The 17,058-nt window shown below is 47.1% G+C and overlaps 1 protein-coding gene and 1 non-coding gene across 2 annotated transcripts; one reads left to right on the top strand and one right to left on the bottom strand.

Annotated features, from left to right (window-relative positions):
* Positions 1–8,699: 8,699 nt before the first annotated feature.
* On the bottom strand, positions 8,700–8,781 carry TRNAS-UGA. Its single transcript has one exon. It is a non-coding gene; the product is annotated as a tRNA-Ser (tRNA).
* A 6,039-nt stretch (positions 8,782–14,820) lies between these two features.
* LOC119267130 lies at positions 14,821–15,711 on the top strand. Its single transcript, XM_037548457.1, has one exon. The coding sequence runs from the start codon at positions 14,923–14,925 to the stop codon at positions 15,568–15,570; it is 648 nt and encodes a 215-aa protein (XP_037404354.1). The 5' UTR covers positions 14,821–14,922; the 3' UTR covers positions 15,571–15,711.
* Positions 15,712–17,058: the final 1,347 nt, after the last annotated feature.

Below are 17,058 nucleotides of genomic sequence, written 5' to 3' on the forward strand. Positions count from 1 at the left end.
CGTGGATATCTGCAAACATTTTGAGTGTAGCAACGTCAGGCCTGAGGACATCTGAAAGAACAGACCCATCTTCCGGAACGAGCATAAGTTGGTTGAGGGTGTCTGCTTGCTCATTAGGGATGATTTAGGCCTCCTGATGGAGGCCAGGGAGTAGTCTTGTGAGGCATGTACAGCCGGGCTGTTTTGTGCAGCATCAGATCCTTTTCTTTTGAGTTTCTTGCTGAGGCTTTCTTAGATTGTACAGTTTTCCCTCTGCTTTAATGAAAAGGCAGAGCACCTGCCGTTTTGGTCAAAAAATAAATCATATTTATACTAAACATTCACATTTCTCTATAATTTGTTTTATAAAAGTACATATTTTAGCATTATATTTTAACTTAACATATAATAATGTTGCTAAATTTAATTATTGTGTTTTTGTTATACATTTCCAATGTCTAGTATTGAAAATACATGCACTCCATGGTAAATTTAAACCATATCTTTTAGTAGAAGTTATTTTCCTCTTTTGAGAATATATCCCTTCAAATATTTTGCACACATTCTCTTAGCCCTGTGAGAAGTAACACAATTTTGTAGATGCACCGTTTAAGTTATGACACATGCTTCAGTTATAGTGTATATAGGTGTGGGTATCTCTGTTTGAGTATATATTGATATTCTTTAATATCTCGGTACATATATGTCAAGCGTATGATTCTCCAAATATCTTGTTACTGGTTTCTAGTGTATGATTTGCTAGAAACAAATAGACTATATTATATAAAGTTTTTATGAGGAAGATATCATCTAATGGATCTAATGGCTTGAACGCTACTTTAATGGTGGGATCAAATGTGTTTTACATGTTTTAGTTGGTTCATTAATCTACCGGACATTACCTTCAACCGAGTATTAGAATGACATCAATTTTTAGTAATAAACAGTTCAGCGAAGTTCGGCTAAACACGACAAATTTTGGCCAACTTGGGCATATATTTGGACAAAGTTCGCCGATTTTCATTACATAGCAAATATATAATAAACTAATGTAAAAGAAACTGGCTGAACACCGAGTAGTCGCCGTCATCGCCGCCATCCTCGTCGTCGGCCTTCTCCTCCTTGACGCGGGCGCCCCTGCTGGACCCGGCGTCGCCATGGCGGACTGGTGGTGGCGGCGTCGCGTCGTCGTCATCGCTGTCGTCGATGACGACGACTCCTCCTCCGTCGCGGCCCCGGCGGCGCTCCGCGAAGCGCTGCAGGGCGGCGCACTGGCGCTCCATGGCCATCTTGAGGGAGTCCTGGCGTGCCCATTCACGGGCCGCGTCGTCGTCGCGCTCGACCTCGCTGTGCTCCGTCTTCATGACGGCGAGCCCCGGCTCCATCTTTGGCTTGACAAAGCGCGGAGGAGGAGCCAATGAGGAGGCGCGCCGGCCGCCCTCGTTGATGACGATGCCGGCACCGCGAGTGCGCCGGCCGAGCGGCGACTCCGCCGCAGGCTCGGCCTTGACACCTACCAGTGCTGCAGTGACGCAGGAGTGCGAGGAAGAGCGCGAGGAGGAGGAAGAAGAGGAGGAGCCGAACCTCCTTGGCGCCCATGGCCCGTCGCGTCGGTGGTGCGCCTGGGCGTCCGCCCTCGCCGGGGGGTACGCCAACGGCGGGTCGTTGCCGCCCTCGAGGTGCGTCAGCACGCCCTCGAGTGTGCGGCCGGGGACGCCCCACCACAGGTGGCGCCCCTCGCTGTTCTTCAGGCCGCCGACCACCGCCGCGCCGTTGGTGGACTCCATCCGCTGCTACTGACGGCGCTCGAAGTACGCCGCCCAAGCCGCATGGTTGTGGGCGGCGTACTGGGGGAGGGAGAGTTGGGCGGCGGTGAGGGAGGCGCGCACGATGTCGACCTCCTCGATGAAGTAGGTGGATTTGGCCACGGCATCGGGAAATGGGGGAATGGGCACTCCCCCGTCGTTGAGCCTCCAGCCCGTCGGCCCGGTGCGCATGTCTGGCGGCGTCGGGATGTTCGCCTGGAATAGGAGCCAGGACTCCTGTTCGCGGAGCGTGCGGCAGCCGAAGCCGTTGGCCGCTGCCTCGTCTCCGGGGAAACGCTCGGCCATCAGGGAGGGGAGGGAGAGGGGAGGGGCTGGGCGGCGGCGCTCGGGAGAGGGGAAGGCTCGGGGCGGTGCTCGGGAGAGGTATAGCTCGGCGGCGAGGGCTCGGCTGGTGTGGGCACAGGCGAGCGAGGCCACCGGCTTATATAGCCGCGCCGCGCCCGTGTGTACGCGTGCGAGGCAGGGGAGGTGTCGGCACGCCATCCCGTGACGCGCCGCCCGTGAGGAATCAATGGCAGGGTTGACCGGCGGCAGCAGCCTTGCCATTGATTCCCCGCGGGAACCGAGGCGTTGGGGGAAGACGAGGCGCGGTGTCGCTGACGCGGCTGGCCCACGGCTTTTTTGCACCAAAACCACTCGCCCCGGTGCCCCCGGGCGCCAGCCAGTGCGCCGGGTTCGGTCTGGGTTCGCCGGCGCTGATTTCGGCCCAGGCCGGCGAAAATCGGGCTCCTGGAGGCGTGACTGGGCCGTTTTTCAGCGCCGGCGCAAAAAAATCGCCTGGGGAGGCCTTCCTGGAGGCGCGGTTGGAGATGCTCTTAGATACAAGTGCTCTTGCATGTTTTCTCAAATAAAAATCATCTTCATATGCCAAATTAAAAATAGGAGTTAATCCACTAGAAACAGAAATCATAGAAATATGGGACTTAGATGGAATCGAAATGGATGGAGTGTAGGGATAGAAACAAACAAACCTACACTACTAGGAAAAACCTTATACACAGAACTTTAGCTGTAGCGCGTGTTAAAAAAGCACGCTGGTGCTAAGTAGCAGTAGCGTGCTGGTGTAAACGGCGCTACAGATACAATTGTAGCAGTAGCGTGCCTGAAGATAAAAGCGCTAATACTAAAATTCCCACGGCTTAGCCGATAGGCTACATATAGTAGTCGTGATCTACGTAGAACCGCGCTACCGATACTTGTTTTGTAGCAGCGCGTTTACGAACAAAGGCGCTACTGCTAACGAAAATTAAATTAAATGGAAAGCAAATAAAAAGAGAAAGGAATAGCAGTAGCGCTTGTTAAAAAACATGCTATAGCTATCGTAGCAGCAGCGCACTTCCTGGAACGCGCTACTGCTACTTTTGACTTAACCACGCGGTTCGTTCTTCCCCCACGGCCACTTCCCCCAAATACCTACTCCCCCACTGTCGCCGCCCTGCATCCGTTGGCCGCAGCGCGCGACTCTTCGCTCTCCGCACAGCCTCGACGCCGCCCCCGACCCCAACCCCGACCTCGACGCCGCCCCCGACCCCGACCTCGACGCCCCCTACATCGCCGCCCTCCGTCGTGTGCCCGCCGCCCCGACCCCGACCCCGTCCCCGACCTCGACACCGCGTGCCCCTCTCCCTAACTCCGCCGGTGCCCGAGGTGAGCACGCCCTCCTCCTCCTCCTCCCCTACCTCTGCCTAGCTAGGTTTCTTAGGGCTAAATTTCAGAGTTCATCTAATTAGTTAGGGTTCATCAAATTAGATGCTAATTATGGCAGTAGTTGTTAAATAGAATTAGTTTTAGAGTTCATCGAATTAGTTAGGGTTAAATTTTAGAGTTCATCAAATTAGTTAGGGTTAAATTTTAGAGTTCATCAAATTAGTTAGGGTTCAATAAATTTTAGAGTTCGTCAAATTAGTTAGGGTTAAATTTTAGAGTTCATCAAATTAGTTAGGGTTCATTAAATTTTAGAGTTGATCAGTTAGGGTTAAATTTTAGAGTTCATCTAACTAGTCTTTTTTACTGTTTTTTAGTAAGTGTTTAATAGAATTAGTAAGAAAATTAATATAACTAGTTGAACTAGTTTATTTTTAGTAAAAACTAGTTTATTTTTATTTATAGTAAGTGCTTAATTGAACTAGTTGAGTTAATACAACTATTTTTATTTTAATACGAAAATTAATAGAACTAGTTTACTTTTTTAGTTAAAGCAATTATTCCCGCATCGACGTCGATGATGCCTATCCCGCATCCTCGTCGTCGAGTCAGCGGAGGACACCTACGTCACCAGATGGGCCATGTTCGGGACTGGGCTCCACCGGGGTGGTACTGGGAGGCGCTACCTACCGGGGGGCGCAGGTTGGTGAGGAATCAGCCCGTCGTTGACCTGAACCTTCTTTAGTGGCGGTCGCGTGGCCCAGTGACGGTCTAAAGGCTCGTGGACCCCGCGAAGGTGGTGCGTCACCGTGTCAGTGAGGAGGACGCGCACGTCCGTCGCTACTTGTTTGCGTTGGAGCACAAGTTCTCCAATACACAGCAGGTTCTCCAGGGATCTCACTGAAGCTATGATCCTATGATGGTTCCTTCTCTGTGGGTGTCCACCGCCCATGCCGTTACCCGTCGTGCGCTAGGGTTTTAGTTGTATTAGTGATGTTATATGTATGATACTATTCGGGATATATTAGTGATAATATTCGACGATGTACGGATGCATGAGATGATTTACTTTTGCTTATTGAATACATGCTAATTTAAATACTTATTTATTTTACGATTTGGTTTTGCTTATTGAATGCTCATGACAATATGAGTCCTATAAGATATTTTGAAGTGTATATCTTCTGTTGCTCAAATAGGATATGTGCTTGTTTGCAGGTTACACCTCTGAGTGGCCTATGTTTTGCCTGAGTGTTGATTCATTTCCGTTTCGGCAAATTTCAAGCGCTCGATATGTCCTATTTTAACAAAGGTCATGCCGGATTTTTCCGTGAATTTTGGCATGACTTGTGCCAGAATATGTAGGAGATATCGAGTGCCCCGGATTTGTGTGTTGAGTATCCTAGTAGTTGTCTTCGATCGATTTTCAATTAATGTTTCAACTATGAACATAGGAAATGTCTGACGACGAAAAGGATTTCGGTATTTGCAAATACTGCGAAGACGAGCGCGGCCTATGCGACGGAATCTTCCTAGATGATGATAGGCGCTTCAGCATCAAGCTAGATGAGAACTACGAAGTGGACACAGTAAGTCACAATGGCAAGTCTTTTTCGTAATTAAGCATGACATCTCCTTCATTTGCTTCAAATTATAATTTAATCTTTTTACTATTCTACTAGCGTATCCCCTGTCATGCAAGAGTTTTTGTCTTGGATAAGATAGGTTTGAGTCGTACTATGAAGGTAAAGAGAGTTTACTTGAAGACCGAGCATGGTCGTATTTTCCACGCAAAATTATACAATGCAGACGACTACACCTATTTTGGATGCAAACCTTGGCAAGTACTATGCATGACTTATGCATTTGAGTCTGACATGGTTATCACCTTTGATATTCGTCCGGAAGATGATATTGAAGGTAATATCGACATCTGGGTCGATGTGCAGATGCCTCCAGTTATACCATTATGTGAGTTTCTCAACCATATTTATGTCTTTGATATTGTTTATTCAAAAATAGTTGACAACTAATTTTTATTGTCAGCTTATTTCCGTTCAAGCAAACATGTCCAACGCTTGGTAGACAGGACCTACTACTGTCCCGGGGCTGAACTAAACTGCGAGGAGATAAGTCATTATATTTCATGGCTTGAGGATCTTCATACTTTCAAGACAAATTTTCTTCCTGCACTTAGAAATGTTAGTACTCAAAACGTGCGACCAATAGTGTTCGTACTGAACTACAGTCACATCTATTTAGGAAAAATGGTAAGATTTTTACTATTTGTCCTCAGTGCATTTTTTGCATACATTATTTTTTAAGCTAAACTTCATTGCTAAGTATGTTACTATACGATGTTCTTCAACAGGGACTCCCGATGAATGTTGTGCCTAATTGGATCGAGACTAAAGGTACTATGAATATTGTTAGCTTACGACCAAGATATCCTACAATGCACTTTAGTGCATTCAGGATTTCTAATAGCGATGAATGCTTAATAGTGAAAGACTGGAGCAAAATTGTGAACGATCGCAGAGAAGTACTAGGGGCAGCAATCAGAAGCGCATCCCACGATTAGGAGACAGGTTCATCTGCATGCTCCAACTTGATGAAGGAGGAGAGCTACACATGTTTTATGTTATTTTACCTGAGAGAGAGCAGCATGAGTGATTAGCTAGCTAGAAATGAATTTGAAGATGATGATATGCTACACTATGACTATGATGATTAAATAGTTAGTGTTGGTGGTAATGACTATGATGATTATTATTAACTAGTGTTGGTGGTGATTAGATAGCTACCGCATCTAGTGTTGGTGGTGATTAGCTAGCTAGAATGAGTTTGAAGATGATGATGTGCTACACTATGCTATGATGATTAAATAAATATTGTCGGTGGTAATGACTATGATGATGATTAAATAGCTTGTGCTGGCGGATTAGATTCAAGTGGAAGCAACATGTGGTGCACATCGAAAGTACTACTAGTCCAAACTAGATCATGTTTGGATTAGTAGTATACTTTTGACATGCACCACATATTGCCTCCACTTGAACCTAATCAATCTTCATTTGACACATTGTTACAGACATAATGATATAAACCTCATAATTGTTATTGTATCAAATTTTGTATAACGGCGTATAAATACACTAAAAATGAAAAAAAAGTATTAGTAGCGATGGAAAGTAAACACGCTACAACTATCTAGATTAGCAGCAGCGCGGGATAGAATAAGCGTTGCTGCTATGTGTCTTAGCAGTAGCGCTTGTCGCACGCGTTACTGCTAAAGTAATAGCTGTAGCGCCTTATTGATAGCGCGGCTGCCCGTGCTACTAGTGAGCATTAAACCCGGGCTACTACTAGGGTTCCCTAGTAGTTCTAGAATAAAAAAACTATGATGTCGACATGCCATCGTTAGGTGGTTGGGGAAGAAGAGGAAGCTCATGGTGTTGTTGTACTTAACAAAGGATTGATCGATGCCAGAGAGGAAAAGAAGGAAACAAAGAGATGTTGATTTTCCACTGGAGCCTAGCCTTGGAGTCTGGAGACTTACATCTCCTCAAGATGAATGGCTGGACGGGGGATTGGCACATCAGGCAATCGGGTGGTCTGCTGCTTCATCACACATTTGTGCGTGTTGCCCATAAGCCAATTAAGTTGCATGCCAATGACTGGCCAGCTCAATGGGCCGCACTACAATTTAGAAAACTGAAGGCCACACAGCTCGCACTCCCATGGGCTCGACCCTTACTCAATATTCTCAATCCCTCCACTCAAACTTGTTGATACTTTGAGACTTGAGAGAGTAAGACCCGATCTACACTTAGAAGAAACCAATTCATGTTCCTTACTTGATTTCTTGATCAACACCTATTCAAAAGCATTTACTACTAAAATAATAGATGCCGAAATAACAGGACGATCTTCAGCTTTTTTATTATGTATTTTTAGACATGAGTTTACAACCCTGAATTTCGATGTACACAATCATCATGCCCTTAATTTGGGGGGGTGGCCGTCATGCTTGCCTAGGCCAACCCGTTGAATTTTATTGTGACGACGGAATAAAGCTTTGCAAGATTATCTGGAAAAAAACTGGTTGAGTTGTTGTGCCGCCACTTCCTTTTTGTGTGTGTGTGTGTCTTATTTACTCTTTGAAGTACTCTCTCTATAAAGAAATATAAAAGCGTTTAGATCACTTCCGAAGGGAGTAAGTTGGAACAGAGGAGAGCAGCTCGGGAAGAAGTGAGTCAGGACAGGTGTCTTGAAGAGGACAGATGCGAGTTTTGAGTCTTTGAGGAAGAAGAAGCCAACCTTTACGGCTTTGAAGCAGCCGACACATAACAGCAAGCACCGATACCTCCGCACAACATATCACCATTGTTCTTCTGTTGCGCATGCCCGATACCTTGCAGAAACGGGGAAGAAAACCCTGGAGCGGTTCAGAATCTAATCTCCCGACATGGACATGGGCGCATGGATGCTTTTTTTTTTTTGAACAATCAACAGAGGGAGCTCCCCACCTGAATATATTTCTCAATCTTTGCAATCCATCGTGCGAGTGATTACAAAGAGGTGAATTACATAGGCACGTGTAAACGTGAGGACAGGTAAGAACGCCACGAGGAGGCGGCCTGTTTTTCTTCTGGCTTTCTCATCCGGTGAGTCCAGAGCATAAGGTCTTGTACTATGTTTGTGAGAGTGGTGATGCTGTAGTGGTCTTGCTGCCTGAAAGTCATGGCATTCCAAGAGTCCCAAATTTTCCAAAGAGTGATGAGCAGTACCAAGTTCCAAACCCGGTGATCCGTAGCGGCTGGAGTGGGGCAAGCCCAAAGATCCTCGATGCCACCGCTAGGTGTGAAACCCAGCCTTAGCCAGATGCGCTGGGCTAGGGGGCAGTTGAGGAAGATGTGAGATGTATCTTCACCATCGAAGCCACATCTTGGGCAGACGGCATCAGAGACAATATGCTTGTGCAGGAGGTTTATTTTGCAATTTAGTCGACCTTGAAACAGAAGCCAGGCGAAGATCTTGACCCTAGTAGGGACTCGCGACGACCAAATAGGGATGGAGTGGATGTCCTGTGAGTCATCCCTGAAGGTGAGGTCGTACGCCGCCCGCGTGGAGAAAGGGAGCATGGATGGTGAGAGCACATATGTACTGTGCGTACGCACCTATATATAGCTGATATAGAAAAGCAAGTGGGGATTGCAGAAACGAAATAAAAAGTTGAAAAAAGATAAGCGTCGACAGCAGGGATCGAACCTGCGCGGGCGTAGCCCAACAGATTTCAAGTCTGTCTCCTTAACCACTCGGACATATCGACTAATCTGTTTATAAGCGCACTGATGAGCTAAACAATGTTTGACATAATACATCTCTGGGCCGGCCCAAGCGCCAAATGGGCCTTAAGGCCGAGTCGGAGGGGAAAGAGAGAAGAAGAACTTCAAATGTCTGGACGACAGATTCTCAAAAAAAAAAAAGTCTGGACGACAGAACTTCCGATATCGTACACTCTAGTCTGTTCAGAGTGCTTCGAAGCGATTGATCCATTGCACCCCGGAGCGGAACCATATACAAGGAAGCTATTACAACACATCATCATTTACGGAAGAGCGCAAGCAATTTCGAATAATCAACTTTTTTACCGACGACTAAACTGAATCGATCGAGGAGCGTAGTCCATCTAGCCGAGGATTATCTTTCTCGTTCGTGCGTTGTGTCGGTCACATTTGCAAACCTGTAGGTTGCCAGAGCCACCTGCGGTACCGAAGAACACTCATCTCTGCTCAAACTTACATGTTCAGAAATATAAACTGTACGTTGAGACAGAGGATAACCGAATGAACCTCTACAGCGAACGATTACTCGCCTGCTGCTCCTCTAAAAAATTAAAAGGAAACAGAAGATCGCTCGCCTACTCGTGGACAACAGTTACTCTCACGATCTCCTTCCCCTGCTTCTGCCATTCCCGAGGAGATAGATATGGCAGGAGTATATTGTTTGCAGACGCCATCGTTCTCCTGCCGTGCTAGCTAGCTTTGCCTTGCTTTGCTTCCACGCAGCAGCCATGTCGAATCGCCGGCTCCATCCCTCTTTACCTCCACGTCGCCGGCCCCATCGGCCGTCGCCTTTCGCTTCGTGTCACCGGACGCTACGTGCCGCTACTGGCTCATGCTACTGCTGCAGCATTCAATCCCTAACCAACTGCTTAACCGCCCGCCCAACTGCCGCCTGCTCCTGCCGGCCGGCGGGCCGGCCCTGCTGTTCCCGAGGCGATGGCTACAGATTCACGGCGGCAGAACGAACGCAGGGCGGTGCGCCGGTGGGGCGGCAATGGCATGGGCAGGGAGAGGAATAAACAGAGGGCCTGCTGCTCCAGTGGATTACCAGAGGAGTGAATCCTTCAAGTGCACCGTCAGGCACACTCCGGAGGTAAAGAAATGAATGTCGTTGGTCTAATGATCTACTCCTAGCTTGGATGTGCGCAAGATCATTAATGAACGGACGACCTAGATTTTGTCATCCCCATGTCGGGCTACTCCTAGGCCCTATCTTACTTGCATCAAGAATCGGGAACCCAAAAAGATTCACATTTTTCGCGATGGATGTGGTAGGAGTATCATCTATCCACAACAAGGCAACACGGAACTATGCATGGCACCGTGCGCACATCAATGCGAGCGGGGCAGACCTAGGTTCAGATTCGCTGTTCCTCGTTCGTCTTGGAACTTCTTTTTCTAGCCTCGATGTTATATTTTCTTCTTGTTTGGCTTTTATCTGCAAGTTGTAGACCTTCGGGTCTTATCTGTAAGGACGCCATGTTTCTAATTTGTAGTACTTGGTGCTTAAATAACACGCATCGATGCACATTTGCCAGAAACATGGTTATACTCGTTGGATGTTAGATCAAGATTGACATAGATTTAGATCTAAATAAAATCTAATAAATTTTTTTGCACGAGAGAAAAAAGATGACCAACCTTCATGGCACCTTAACTTAATTTTATTTGTAATAAGGACTAAAAGAAATGCCGGAATTCGAAGAGCGCATGAATGAAATGCCACCTCCACGGGTACATAAAATGATTTAAGAGAAACAACATGGAGCCTAGACCCTGCTCTATTTTGACCCAATTGATTAAATTAGTTGTTCCTACAAGCATTCTTAAGTGGGCAGTGTCGTGCCCTGATCCTGCAAGCATTGAAGGCCCAGCGTGCCGTTAGGTGAAAAGTCCAGCTACCCTCCGCTAATCCACACATAAACAAAAGAGCTGATGGCCTTCTTTAAAGACCATCCGATGACAGTTCATCGACCACAGTACTGCATTGATGCTCCATGCACGGTCCACCCCTGTGTGTAAGCAGTGTACGAATCGAACCCCACTTCCATTAACAAGTTAACGACACCATTAGGCTTTTTAATGGCGATCATTAGATTAGCTTCCCCCAGATAAAGGAGGTCGAAAGCAACTCCATGCATCGATCTGCAGGACCCTGCAGTGTATGTGCAGCAGGTAAGCTGCGTAGCTCTTTGAAATGTGTCTTTTGTTGCTCTTGTTGTTGTGCAAATGATGTATGTTCCCCTGCAGAGAAAATAAATCAAAAGGGAAGTAGTATAATGGACTCATGACTCAACTATGTAGTGATCTTTTCTTTTAAAAAAATCATGTTGTGATCTCGAAAAGAAAGGAGAATATAATGAAGGACTCAATCATGTTTGTTTGTTTTTTGTGGGGAAACTTCCGATCTATTTATCCATTGTCAAGTCAGTTTAATGAACACCGAAAATAACAACAATTACATCCAGGTCCATAGACCACCTAGCGACGTGCAACTATGCTTTATCTTAGTAAGGTAGTCTCTGTTACTGAATTTGTGATTCTGATAGTGAATACTATGATAATTATCGTATAATTTTGATCCTATTAAAAAGGGCCACATAATTACGATTTTACCTGTCTTCGTCTAGCTTGTTTCTATGTCTTCATGGCCATTTTTCAGCAGCGGATTTAATAATGGTTACCCTAGTATCATCATCTTTTTTTAGCTAGGAAAGTGTTCTTTTTTAATTTTCTTGCCGAGAAAATATTATCATCTCTTATCATAATTACGCAACCACTAAGATTATAGGAGACAACAAATTCAGTACACTGTTGTAGCCTCGCGCGCTCGTGCTACAAGGAGGCCGGCGAGAGAGCGCGACGGTATTGGTGCACATAATACTACGTATTTAATCGCTGTGCTTTTCATAGCAGCTGGGAGGATCCAAAACAGAGATCTACGTACGTCGTTGGCTAGGTCTATCCATCAGAGAATTTAGTTGGAGCAAGCGATCGACTACGCTCCAGTACTACCAATGATGGACCATGCATGTCTAAATCCAGCTTCCGTGGGCCAAAATACGGAGCACTTATTATGGCCGATGCATGGGATGGGCTCACGCTCGATAATTCTAAACACACGGACGATTACGGGGTCTCTCTTCTAACTAATCTCTGTCCCCTCTGATTTTCAGGCGGGGGTGGGCCCCTTCACCTGATTTGATCCAATCAGAAGATCCCATGCAAGCCTCTCCGTTGATCCCGTAATACCCCGTCCATGTGTGTAGCATTGCTCGCTCACGCTCCACGTAGGCTCCTCACGCGGCGAGGTCTGTCGGTATTTGTCTACCAAATGCTAAACTGTTTCTTTTTTCTGAGAATCAAATGCTAAGCTGTTTTAGACGAGTACCGGCGTTGGTGTGCTACGCGTCTGTCGGCTTACCTTTTTAAACATCAGCCCAGTCGCGAGTATCCGCCGCATCGAACGGCCGAGCGCGCCTCCACCATTGCTTCTTGCATAATTATTTTTACAACAATATTTTTATTGTAAAAGAAATGCAACCGAGGGTTTGTTCCGGAAAAAAATCCGCAAGACAGGTTTTGATGTAAAATATAGAGCCGTCATAGACCATTGCAACATTGCATATGCTTCAAAAGCATAACCCCTGTTGCGGAAGCACGTTTGACGAAGGATGGTATGAGAGCACTTGGACGCGTGTCATGCAGAAAAAAGGTGGCAGATGCGGCCGCTGCGATCCACCGGGTGATGGCAAGTGTTTCCCTAGATATATCATACCCACCTTATCATCACACGCACAATATATTGAAGATTGACGATACCATCACAAACGCCTCGTTGTTATGGAACTATCAACTTACGATGTTTCTTTTTTTTTAAACATCATATATTAATCAAGTAAGATTAATACAATCATTCTTGACATTATCCTGTCACACAAGACATAACTCTACTACAACAGGATTTGCCGAGCTCCGACGAATGAGGGGTGATGATGGTAGTGCTCGAGCAAACAGGATGGAAATCCCAAGCCGACAAAAGCACCTCACCGGAAAAATTATGAGCCACAATCACAATCAAAAGTTTAGATATAAGGACCCTCATAACTGACGAACGTTCGCCACAGAGGGTTGCATACGCGAACGTTCGCCTGGCAGTTTCAGTGGATAGGAAGAGGGGAGAGGTGGCAGTTTATTAAGGCGACATGGCAGTTTCTCTATCAGAAGACAATTTTCATTTAAAACTACAATTATTTGATCTCGTTTTACAACTAAAACTGCCAGCAAAGATGGTTCGCTTGCCAACCCCCCTACAGTGAACATTCGCCAGCTACTATTATCATAAATATAAATGTCACGATATCGTTTTTATACTGTAATTGCATATTACTGTAGTATAATTGTTGGTCGGAGTTTTTCTTGCCTAATCAAAATACAATGTTGTAGGGTTTTTTTGTCAGAAAACAAACTATTGTGATTTATGCTGCTGTCAACGGCCTCTGTGATCGAATGCCACTAGACAGAATTTCTCAATATGAAAAAGCCATTCTAAATACTATTAATCCAGAATTAAAAAATCCTTCCTAGAAAAAGGTGGCTTAACTAATGAAAGAAAGATGGAACTAGATGCTTCTCTAAAAAAAAGCACTTTGCCTTACCTGTGAATTAATAAAAAAAGGTTGCCCCTTACTCGCAGATGTAGGAAGAAGCCTCGCCAACTGAACCCCGGTAGGCTATTTTGGACTTTTTCACATAATTATTACAGATGGATTTTCGTGACATGTGTAAACCAAGCTGCTGAGAGTCTACCGCATGAGTTTTTTTAGATCTTCTTTTAGATGAGATCTTTTTTCTTAAGATTACTCATAGGTATTAAACTGTCTGATGCAAAATTCCAGGTTTTCGCAGGTTTTATGTACCACGTTCTCCCATAAAAAGGTGCACGATGCATCTACAATTTTAAGTTATCATATTTCGCCTTTACAAGCATATTTCATTTTTTTGCAGGAAGCGTATTTCATTGGTTAACTATAAGGCAGAACCGTTACTAATATTTGATCTTTTCTGTGTGGTTTATAGGATGCACAGATTGTAAACAAAATTTTAATTAGAAATTTCATGACGTTGCTTGTATATCGTAGTGTGGATTGCATATTAATGAAGTAATTGTTGGTAAGAAGCTTGCCTTAGCTAATCACAATGTCGTATGCAAGTTGTGCATATTTCAGATAATTAAGATTTTTGTAGTAGGACCGGTCCATCTGGATTTTTTTTTTGAGGGTGGTCCATCTAGATTAAGTTGTAGATATATCATGGACGCTTTCATTATTTTGGAATTATTGAAGATTTTTCAGTGATGTTTATTTGTGGGAGATGACCCTTCCGTCGACTACAAATCGCCTATGTTGACCCCATGATTTTTACAATTTACTGGTTCAGTCGCTTAAATGTACTCAGATGAATAACTGTGTGTGTTCATAAGGTGAGTGTTCGTGTGTATATGAAGCGATGCCGTATTTTTGCAACGGGTAGAAAATAAATTAATCCTGCTTAGCTCATGGATCCAAACAGTGCGAGGTCAAAGGTCGTCTCTGCATCGTGGAATCTCGGACAGCCGAGCAGTAACAAAAGTAATCAGATCAGATACGTACTAAGGGCATGTACAATGGTGCTATCTTAAGAGTGCCACGTAGAATAAATGATAATGTGGAGGAGAGAGAACTCATAAGAAAAGGCTTGTCTTCTCTTATTTAAGAAAAGACAAGAGATGATCTCTTAGCACAATATGTCTCACCACATTTTTAGGAATGACTAGTTATAAGGCTAAGAGATGATCCATTGTAGACTTTTTTTTTGTCATATCTAAATTACATGCAAGACTTAAGATAAGACTACCTTATTAACCATTGTACATGCCTAACAGCAGCAGCGGGAGACGTGCAAACGGCCGGCCAGCACACTTCTCATTATTAATCCACCCTCTCTCTCTGCTGCCGACGAGCATAAAACCCCACACTCGCCGCGCATCTCAGTGATCACTTCCTCGTCCTCCTCTGCAAGACTCCAGCAACTTGCAAGGACGCGACCCTGCCAGAGCAGAGACACGTCGGTGCATCCATCCGTCCATGGCGGCCACCGTCGGCAAGGAGAGGGAGGAGGCGGTGGTCCACCCGAACGCGAGGCAGGGGGGCAAGCTCCTCTCCAGGCTGCTCACCAGGGACAGCTCGGCCGCCGCGCCGTCCTTCCGGGTCTACTACGGCGTGGCCTCCGCCGGCGCGGTGCCGTTCCTGTGGGAGTCGCAGCCGGGCACGCCCAAGAACGCCGTCTCCGACGCCGCGATGCCGCCGCTCACGCCGCCGCCGTCCTACTACGCCGCTGGAGGCACCGCCGCCGCGAAGAAGCACGCGGCGCGCAAGGCCGCCGCCGGGGGCAAGAGGTTCAGGCCGTCCCGCATCCTGGGCTCCATCCTCATGGCGACGCGGAGGCGGGGCCGGACGGCGCCCTCGTCGGTATCGCCCACCTCATCCTTCTCCTCCGGGTCGTCCTCGTCCTCCTCGACGTCGTCCTTCCGCCGCGCGGGCGGCAGCAGCAGCAGGCTGCACTCGTCGTCGTCGTCGTCGTTCTCGGACGACGAGGAGACGGCCATGGCGACGTGCTTCAGGGTGCGGCAGGAGAGCTTTCGGGCGCTCAAGGGCTGCCGCGTCGCCGTGACGGTGAGGAGCGCGCTGGCGTCCGTCGGCGGCGGCCACGGCGCCGCAGTGCAGAGGGTCTAACCGCACTGAACTCGCCGTGTGCAAGGACGCGCGTTGATACTACAGTACTTAATGTCGAGTGGAGTTTTACCCAAGTCGTGTGTTGGTTTTGGTTAAGCTTCTGTAATGCTGTGGTAGTGTATATGAAAAATAATCGATGAGCATGGCTATGCATGTTCACAACTTCAGATCAGATCTCTCATCTCCATTTGACCATTTTTCATCATTTATTTGTGGTTTTCTTTTCTGTTAGGAATAGTGTTACTCCATGTTTGAGTAGACCCACTGAATAACTCGAGTGTTATCCTGGAAAGTTGATTTCTTCTTATGCTGCTGGTGTGTTGGTTGGGACATGAATGCTCAGCAGTGTTGGAAACTGACAGGTCCAGAATTCGTGGAATAAACAATGTCTATCAGCCGAACAAAAGATTAAAGAACCCTTGCAGCCTGCATGCCAAATCTGTGCTTTTCCTCTCTAACGAAATTATTTTTCTGGCGCTGATCGGACAACTGTGTGAGCTGAAAAGGAAAAAACTCCTTGCTTAAAAAAACGAAAAGGAAAAAACGCACGCAGAACTGTTCTGTACTTTTGTGGGATGTTTGCTGCAGACTGCATCCCCTGTCATTTTCCCTGCACACACGAGAATTGTTTTCTGCATCCTCGTAGTTGCTGCCATTTGTACGCTCTCTCAAGCGCATGAGGAAGAAGTAGAAGAAAATCATGTTTGCGTAATTCAGAAGAAGAAGAAATGGCCACTGATTTGATGCTCTAAAAGCATCCCTCGTCAAAAACACGTGCGGGGTAAACTGTCGCTTTAGCGCGCGCGGGGCGTTTTCGCGCGCTCCAGCGAAGGCGGAAACTAGCGCGCGGGAAAAGGTTGCACGCGCGGGAGGAAGCGGTCAGCCGCGCGCTAGATTTGGCGCACCACTTCCGGCGCGCCTATAAATTGAGGCGCTCGCCACGCGCCCCCCAGACTGCCACGCGTGCTCTCCCCGCCGCCTCCGCCGCTTCGTCTGCTGGGCTTTCTCACCTCTTGCCACCGCCGTGCCACCATGTCGCGTGTAGACGTCATCCTCTCTCCTCTTTTCCCCATGCCTGCGTCACTCCTGGCGGCGGCTCAGTCGGAACCCTAGCCGCCACCGCCCCCTCCCCTACTTCCTCCTCCCTCGCTGTCGCTGGAGGACGCCGGCACGCTAAGTCCGGCCGGCAGATGGCGGCGGCGGGGCATTTCCTCGCCCTGCTTTACGCTCTTGCGGCAGGGGAGGTTCTGCTTCTCCACGGCCTCTGTGCGGCGTGGCGTCGCCGGCGCCGACGAGCCTCCATAGCGCCGTTTGGTGGCTCTCCTCCGGCAGGTCTCGACGGGGTGGCGGCCCCCTTTTCCTCCTGTCCAAGCTCGTCCGTGTGCTCGTCGTCGGATGTGGCAGCTTGCCGGATCTGGCCAACTCCGACTGGTTCTGGTCCCATCGGAAGGCTACCCTGGCTGGGGACACTGGTCGTCGCGCGTGGAT

The sequence above is a fragment of the Triticum dicoccoides genome, chromosome 3A (assembly GCF_002162155.2).
Source record: "Triticum dicoccoides isolate Atlit2015 ecotype Zavitan chromosome 3A, WEW_v2.0, whole genome shotgun sequence".
NCBI classification, from domain to species: Eukaryota; Viridiplantae; Streptophyta; class Magnoliopsida; order Poales; family Poaceae; genus Triticum; species Triticum dicoccoides.

Coding starts and splice junctions, on each gene's coding strand:
- LOC119267130 (XM_037548457.1), top strand. CDS start 14,923: ATGGCGGCCACCGTCGGCAAGGAGAGGGAGGAGGCGGTGGTCCACCCG.